We start from the raw sequence: 8,715 nt of genomic DNA, 5'->3' as shown, positions 1-8,715 counted from the left end.
TATAGAAGCCACATTGAAACAGAAGAATGGAGGTCCAGCCTTGGTCATCCCTCACAGGCAGACACACATGCCGCCATAACACAATCATGTCACATTTTCGCACTGCGGGGGCCACTCCTCCTCCTCGGACTCACTGAGGCTTTGTTCTGCCATGGCGCCTGATGGTGTCTGAAAGTTAACAGAGCGAACCGCTGCGTGCTGACGTCAGCAGTCGCGTGCAACGATGCATCGGTGGCCACAAGTTTGAATGTGAATGGGAAGCATTTGATCTTTGGGGAACAAAGCCTTTTATTCAGGATCGTCTCCGCATCCTGGTAACTGAATACCTGCTGTTGCACCAAACAACAAGGTTCAAACCATCATTTTAGCCTTCACAAATCTGTGCGAGCTCTTCACTCAGGACGTTTTATCAGTTGCAGGCTTGGCGTGAGGAACGCCAGCATCATCAGTTTTACCCTCTTAAAGCCCCCCTCATTAAAAACAAGGTCGAATACGTATTAAGGCTTGTAGTTTGTATTGTTAGGGGCGTGGCCTTTTTGACTGACAGGTGGATGCTGACACAGGTGGCTGTAGCTGCTAGCTGGCTGCTTGGCTTCACTTCGGCTAACTTTGGACTGCACCTGTGGACCAGGTTTGTGCTGTTGGAGCCTTTATTGACCTAATGTGACCAATGAAATGGCTGCTATGAGGTCGTTGTGCTAACACGCTTCAGTTCTGGTGAAATTCTACTTGATTTATTTTTACTGAGCTCTAATCGGCCGTTATCTTGTCTGTGGATGCTAACCAAGCTAATTAGCATTAGCTGATAGCTTGCCCCTCCCCCCTCTGTTTCCAAATATGGCACTTCTGGCAATAATGCTAAACTCTGGGCTTCCTAATGTGAGTGATGTCATGCTGCTGCTTTCTGATTGGCCCTCTCAAGTACTTTGATCTGAACGGAGTACTTCCCTTTCAGAGTACTTTCTGTCTAAATCAGCCTCCTTTGGCAACCCCCCCCCACACACACACACACACACACACTGGGTGAGCCCAGGCCACGGTCAATAATAGACTCACTAGCTGTGAAATTAGCCAATCAGAAAGCTGCGGTGGGGCATCAGCACACAGTTTAAACACAAGGTACTGTGTGTGTGTGTGTGTGTGTGTGTGTGTGTGTGTGTGTGTGTGGTGTGAATTTTCCCACAGTTGCTGATGTGTTTAGTAAATGCTGCTGCAGTCCAGATGTTTTTCCTCCCTGCTGGTTCTCCTAATATGGCAGCATCAGCACAGACTCTCTCTGGTCTCAGGGGAGTCATGGGAGTGTGTGCGTGTGCGTGCGTGTGCGCGTGCGCGTGCGTGTGTGTGCGTGTGCGTGCGTGTCATTATATTTTCATTGCAAAGATTTCCAAAAATGTTCTTCCTCCCTGTTGCACTTCCTCTTTCTTTCTCTCTTTGCTGGAATCATAGCTGAAGCCTGCAGCAGGTTGTGGAGCTTGAGGTTCAAACTTAAATGTTTTCATGCATAAAAGAACATTTGCTCCATGTTCCCTTCTTTCATACTTTTGCCGTATTATTTTTCATCCTGCTGCTTGGTTAATGACGGGTTCTTAGCAGCCAGGAAGCGGCGGCTGGCCGTTATCAGCTGTAGAAACCAAAACTGATACAAGAACATTAAATGTCATGATCTCCAATATAAAGATACAATAAGACATAATAAAATAAACAGGTATTTTTTTAACATAAATAAATAATGATTCAATAAAATCAGCAGAAAGCCTGTTTAAATAAAAGCGCTTAAACCTGCTCTTTGTGACGGCGCCTCAGGTGGACGTCAGAGGAACTGCAGCTCCGATTGAACAAAGTCCCAGTTTAAGACCCCAAAAAGTCATGGCCCCAGTTTGAAGGACAAATATCTGCCACCGTTCTTTATGTGGGTGTTTGTAGCACGTACATGTATGTGTATTTCCACATGCTGCTCAGCGCCGCTGCTGTGGGGCCTTAAGGGCAGATTTGAACCACCTGACCTGCTCTGTTCCTTTGTGCCAGCGCAGCTCGTCTCTCCTTAAGTAATCCGAGTCCCATGGGACCGTTTGCCGTTCCTCCTGTTGTCTTCCGACCTTTGATCTCGCTCTACGGTTGCTTTTTAATCTCGGTGATGCAGGAAGCCGATTCTCCTGACCTGGGAGTCCCTGTGGGAGAGTCGGGGTGGGTAAATTCGATTTGCTCGCAGGGAGAATCGGCAGCGCTGGAAAGAGTAAATGAAGCCGTCTCGTGTTTCTCAGCATGGACAGCGTCCCGTTTCACCGCCGGGACGGCATTCAGCCTGGAGTTTTGCATCTGAAAACAATAAATGGAGGGATACTGCGTACGTGCCTCTGAGGCCACACCAGTTCTTTTCCACTCAGCTCAGGAATTCTAATGAGAACCGAGAACAAGCTGCTGCATGAACACATCAGCACATGACCAAGGAGCTTTTACATTTCCTCCACAATGCACTCATCTGGCCTCTGACAACCACAAGTGGCCGACTCGGCCACGTGACCAGAGCAGAGAAACTCCACATGTGAAATGGAAACAGACTTTCCTGACTTCCTCACTTCTCGGCCTTAAACACAGTGACCAGCTTCCCTGCTGCCGTGCTCCTCTCAGCAGCTCACGCTCGTCTTTTAAGGTCAGTAAAGGATCGTCAGCTGACCCCACGGCTCGTCTCGCCACAGAGGGTTTCCTCCCATGCATGTCGTCTCTGCCCTACAGGCAGCTGCTTTTAGTTTGAGAGGAACTCAACCCTCATCCCCAGAAACAGAAGCTAACACCAGGCAAGGCAGCGTGATGCATCCCGAGACAACAGGACGGGGACATCTACACAACTGTGTGAGTCAATCGCCTTCAAAAGGTTTATCAATTCACTTGAACCAAAATTACGAACACCCGGTGCTGCAAGAGTTAATAGTCTCATTGGGGCCAAGATATACGTTTTATAGTTGCCTGGTATCAATGGTTGTTCATCTGCCTTTATTTATTTATTCATTTATTTATTTAAAGAACCCATAAGTGGGAATGTGAGTTGTCTGCCTCTGCGTGTTAGCCCTGCGACAGACAGGCGACCTGTGCAGGGTGCAGGGTTTGGTAGCTGGAATAGCAACATACCCAAGGATGAGCAGAAGAGCATGACTGATATGATGAAACTGGGATTTTGTTGCACTTAATTATTGCAAACAACTAAAACTATAACTGAAACTAATCAAAACTAAACTGAAACTAAGGATTTTCAAAAAACTAAACTAGCAAACAATTAGTAAAAACTAATTAAAACTGATATAAAATTGAAAATCTGAAGTCAAAACTAAATAAAAATAAAAACTAGAGAAAATTGCAAAACTATTAAAACCCTGCCTATCAGCTCTCCACCCTTGTCATGTTCTAGCTAGAGCGCCCCCTGCATTTGAAAAGCTTCCTCACACAGACAGTGGACTGATGGAGCCCAAAAACTGGGACGACAGAGGGAGAAATGCTGGACCGAACGAGACTCTGAGCAATAGGCTGAGACAGTAAATCAGAGTTTTGTCAGAAGTACCACACCCTGCACTTCCCCCAGCATCCAGCAGGGGCTCCAGCGGGCTCAGGCCCCACGTTAAACATGTGTACAGCCTGATACCAACTGTTGGGTCTCTGTGGATCAGCTGTCCCCAAACCCCGGGTCATGGACCGGGCCGTGAGAGTTGAGACTCGGTCGTGAAATGTTATGGTTTTCAGGGTTTTAATCGTGTGCTCGGTCTCCCTGGGTCTCTCCCGTGTTGTAGTTGTGCGTCTTATTTTGAAAGAAATATTTATGCGTTGCCATAGCGACCTGAGAGCATTAAGGGGCTGAGCGGAGGACGCTGCTAATAAAGTTACACAATCACACAGCAAATTTGTTTGTCTCGGTTGTTGTATTTATCCGCCACACCGGAAAGGCCGCAATGCTGTGGACGATTCCCAGCTTGTCCCTGTATTTTCTAACTCGCCTGTTTAAAGGCTTAAAGTTTGCATTGTGACTGGCAGCAGCCAACAGCCTGCACTGTGGACTTTGTGACAAACTGCCTAAACTAACAAGAACTAGTTTCAACTTGCACCTCTTTATATAATTGAATAAATGGGGATGTATATGTGTTTATCTTTTCAGTAACGATGTATTGAATTGAATGTTTGTTATTTGTGCAGCTTCACAGCAGTGACCTGAGGCGGTTGTTTCAACTATGAGGAGTTTGTAACATAACGACTTGTCATGTAAATTCATTAAATAAACAAATCATAAATACATAAGGAAATAAATGCGCTAGACAATAAAATAATATGGAAATAAAATATGGGAAGTGGCAACTTTAAAGAAGTAAAACGTAATTACAGGCGTCAGTAAGCGTACAGCAGTAAGTACAGGAGGTGAATCATTAGAGGCGTAATCATCTTATTTGGTTCATTTCATGTTGATTTGAACATCTGTGACTATAAAGGAGTCTCGTGTGTGTGACCTCTGACCTGGAAGGTAAACACTGCGGGTACGGACGGGTCGGGGTGGAAAACGGGGCGGCTGAGGCCGGTTTCAGGTCAGCAGTTTCAGTTTGCTCTCGCTCTGTTTGCCTTTTTTTCCTGCTCAGAAATGTGGATGACGCCTCTGTCAGCAGATGCCCCGCCTCCTTTTTTTCAGTGTTTTTTTTCTTGCTGTGTTTGCAGACTTCCAGGCTGGCTGCTCGCTCAGTGAAGCAACAGCTCTGCTATAAATACTTGAATCGTATCCGAGGCTCTGCTGGCAGCTGGCTGTCTGGATTCACTTACTGTCCCGGGGACACTCGCACATCCACGCTGTGGCCGCTGTGTTCGAGCTGCAGACGTACAGACCTGGTGGATTTGATTTTCACAGCTCTGTGGGACACTTCCACCACAGTTTTTCTCTCGTGTGGCAGGATTTCTTTGACCCTGAGGAGTCTCTGTGCTTTTGGACTGAGCAGCTATGGGAGACTTCTGGGGAGACATTGCCAGTCAGAGGGTGGCCCGGGCCATGTCTCTGGTATGTATCTGCTTATAGAAGCAGTTTCTGTTTCACGTCATCAGATTGAAAAGTGGGTTTCTGACGTTGATAGTCGGGCAGCTTCTCTTTTGCTCGGCTGTTCGTGGTTGTGACTGAGCTCTGAGCAAAGGTGACGAGCGTTAGTGGTTTCCATGTGTCTGTTGGTCGCGCAGCGTTGAAGGAAATGAGTTTAACAGGAAAAGAGCTGAAAGCGTGTGTGCAACAGCGACAACACAAATGGCAACATCCTGCCTCTGCACACACGCAGTGTCGATCGTAGCCCAGACTCCGCTCTGATGTTTAGAGTCCACCGGCCGCTGCATCGGCGACCGGCCGACTGCTCTGCATCTAAACGCAGCCACAGGTGCACCTCGAGAGCGGCGGGTGTCTGCTGCGTTGCGACATCTGGCCACATCTGTTTTGCACGATATCGGCTCACAGGTACCGGCTCACCTTCAGCTCGAGTCGTCGGTGGACAGGATCCATCCTCAGGAAGCAGATCTCTCCTGATCTCGCCCTCGTCTGGTGGCGTGGGCGTCTCTCGCCGTGTAGCTGAGCTACAGAACAGAAGAGAAGCTGCGTAAGCGCCGGCTCTCGTAGTGTTTCCCCGTCTTTGTGTGAGGCGCACAAGTGCAGTCAGACTGCAATGATGGACCCAGCTGAGGTTACCACATGTCGGTTGTAACTCTGACCCCTCGTGGCTGCTGCGCACGTGAAGCCCCACACAGAAGTGACGCAGTCAAAGGTAAGAGGTCATGCTCGTGGGGAATGATGCGCTGGATGTTTCGTACTGCCTCGCTCTCTAAAGCTGAAAGCCGATCTTGAAGTGTGAGCGATGTTCTCGATCCTTCGGGAACGATTTATATTTTTACAAGCTTTGAAGTGAAAGTTTGTGTATTGGCTCCGCTCCGGTGTCCAGGATCCAGAGTTCATCTCTGAGGTCAGAAGGTCAGACATGGCCGTCTCCTCCAGGTCTCTGCAGCGCTGATTTCCACCGAGGGCCGGGCGATCGAGTTTAGTTTGGACGCCGCAGCTGGAAGCGGCGGCTGCGTTTTCAGGGAAGAAGGGAGCCTCGTCTTTTCCTTCCTTTAAGTTTAGTGTAAATTAGTAGAAAGTCCTTTCACTCTTACACACAGGACAGTTTATTAGGTACAGCGGTTGAACTGTTCTTTAACGCAAATTTCTAATCGGCCAATCACAAGGCAGCACAAGCCGACCTGCTGAAGTTCAAAGTGATAAAGGTGACTTGAAGCTCTCCTGGTCTGAATCTTTGTGCTGTGATGTTCGGATGTTGTACATCACCACGGTAACTGAACCGGCTCTTATACAACACTTGTACGCACAACCACAGCATCAGTGGTGCAGGCCGGTGGCGTGGTGGGTCGCGGCGTGGTGGGTCGCGGCGTGGTGGGTCGCGGTGAGCCCCACGATACAAACGGAGCATCATTTAAACTTGCGGACCAGCGTCTTCTGATTGGCTGCTACCAGCAGGATAACACACAACTTCACCAAACTGTGATCAGGCCAGCTGATGGATGTTGCAACAGCTGTGTGATGATGTCATATCGACGTGGACCAGTCTCTGAGGAGCGTGTCCAGCACGAGTATAGTGTAACTAATAATGTGGCCGGCGAGTGTATATTTGTCAGCTGAGGTCAACTTTGCAGCCGAGCCTGTAAATGAACACACCTGACCCCCCCCCCCCCGTTCACTTCCCAGGAGCAGCTCTGAAAGTTTCGTAGCTTCTCAAACGTTGTGAAAGAGAAGAAGAGTCCACGTGTGTGCGCTTCCTGTGGGCCGATGTGGCATTGGCAGCGTGCGCTAACAGTGTTTGTAATGACAGGAAACAGGAACCCCTGAGGTGTGTGTGTGTGTGTGTGTGTGTGTGTGTGTGTGTGTGTGTGTGTGTGTGTGTGTGTGTGTGTGAGTGATCTATCTTTAACCCTGCTGAACCGGATGGATCTGTCGCTCTGCTCTCAGGCACTTGCAGCTTATTTGGACCGAGAGCTGCAGGCGTGTACGCTTTCACCACATCAGGCTTGGGAGGCTCCTCCTCCTCGTATGTTTGGGTCTGTCAGCGCCTCAGATCTGTTCCTGCGGGGCGTCCAGCTCTTACTATAAATAAACACAAACATTTTACTGACGTCTGAGTTCATCCCTGTGATGTAGAGGTATCAGCATGACATCTAAGAAAGCCTGCTGATGATTTTTATGGCTGAATGTTTTTGGCAACGTCCTGCTCCAACAGGCAGGATCGGTGCGCCCCTGACCGCGCTGCCGCGCCCCTGACCGCGCTGCCGCGCCCCTGACCGCGCTGCCACGTCCGACATAACCACTAAAGTAACCAAATTGTTGTTTTCCCAGGAAATTTAAAGTAACAATGTAACTAAACAGCTAACCCTTGAGCAGTAACCATAGTAACACTGGTCCTGACATGAGATGTCACACCTGCGACGACGTTGGTCTTCCTGTTATCAGTAACTCGTCCTCTGTTTCTCAGCCCAAACTGACGACACCTGGCTCTTACTCTCAGACATGTTCGGGCTTGTTGTGTTTCTGAATGTCGATGTGTGTTGTTGCTATAGCTGCAACGATATCATGAGCATCATATGCAGTACGATCATATCTGTACAGCAATGGCACGGCTGTGATGGAGCACTCTTAGGGATCTGAAGCGTTCGCTCCGAGTTTAAACGATAAACCGTTGGAGAGCGGCCATCTTTGTTGTCACTTGCCGGCCTCACAGTGACAGCAGGTCAGTGAGAGGCAGGACGTTAGCATCCACCCATCAGAGCAAACACATGAGAGACTGCAGCTGACGTAAATGGGCAGAGGTCAGCTGACTCGCTACCTCGCACCTGCTGGCTCGTCCTGTCTGTAGAAACTCTCGGGGCCTCTCACCAGCTCAGCTTCATCTTCTTCATCTTCCTTCGTTTTTTTTTTTTAATGACTCAGCTGTGTCTCCACGCACACACAAATGCAGGCACGTGAGAGACAAACGATCTTCAACTTTATTCTAAGCGTCTGCAGCGTGCCCAGACCTGTCTGTGAAACTACAGAGACGCAGCTTCGCTGTTCTCAGACGTGATGAGGAGGGGCGGGGCTAACTGTCAAACTGTGTGATCGTTCGCTAGTGACGATTAATCACTGACAGAACTCGGCCGTGTTTTGAAGCGTCTGCGGTCTGAGTGTCTCTGGGTCGGTTCATTAAACAGAGGAAGGTCTCTGTCGATGGGTGATGTAACAGATCCACAGTGATGCGGGCGTGCATCGACCCGCCGTGGTGAGGACTCTGCCGGGTCGTGAGCTGTGGGGAAGGTCACCTGCAGGGTTTCCTTCGGTCTCCTGGCTCGCTCTGCGAGCACGTGCTCGCTTCAGAGATTCGTCATCATTATTGGGATGAACGAGCTGAACTGAAGTGCGAGTTTAAGCTTTCTGCCAAAGGCAGCGTGAGACAGAAGTGCGAGCTTTGCAGCAGGAATGATTGTTGGGAGGCCAAAGTGAGCCCAACCTCACGCAGACGGCTCAGCGGAGCTCGTATACCTGAGATCAGCTCGGGGGGAGTGTCAGGAGCTCCGACGTGCAGACGGAGAGATGCTGCTGAGCGGGAACGTTTTCCAAAGAGGTCGAACTCAAGCAGCTGCTGCTTTTGTGTGTGTGTGTGTGTGTGCGCGTGTGCGTGTGCGCGTGTG

The 8,715-nt window shown here is 49.3% G+C and overlaps 1 protein-coding gene across 3 annotated transcripts in view; it reads left to right on the top strand.

The window, feature by feature from the left end:
• The first annotated feature begins 2,072 nt into the window (after positions 1–2,072).
• LOC102199868 (sodium bicarbonate cotransporter 3-like) overlaps positions 2,073–8,715 on the top strand; it is a 24,279-nt gene continuing 17,636 nt past the window's right edge. Inside the window, exons 1-2 of one of the 3 annotated variants that reach the window (XM_005744158.2) lie at positions 2,073–2,650; positions 2,734–2,850. In XM_005744158.2, the coding sequence (XP_005744215.1) occupies positions 2,423–2,650; positions 2,734–2,850 (345 nt within the window). In that variant the 5' untranslated portion in view covers positions 2,073–2,422. The remainder of the gene's footprint in view (positions 2,651–2,733; positions 2,851–8,715) is intronic. The other 2 variants (XM_005744162.2, XM_013913608.1) reach the window with 2 other exon arrangements.

The sequence above is a fragment of the Pundamilia nyererei genome, unplaced genomic scaffold, assembly GCF_000239375.1.
Source record: "Pundamilia nyererei isolate P.nyererei 1_Seehausen unplaced genomic scaffold, PunNye1.0 scaffold00139, whole genome shotgun sequence".
NCBI lineage: Eukaryota > Metazoa > Chordata > Actinopteri > Cichliformes > Cichlidae > Pundamilia > Pundamilia nyererei.
Note: the sequence above shows the minus strand (reverse complement) of the source record. Positions and strands in the feature narration are given on the sequence as shown.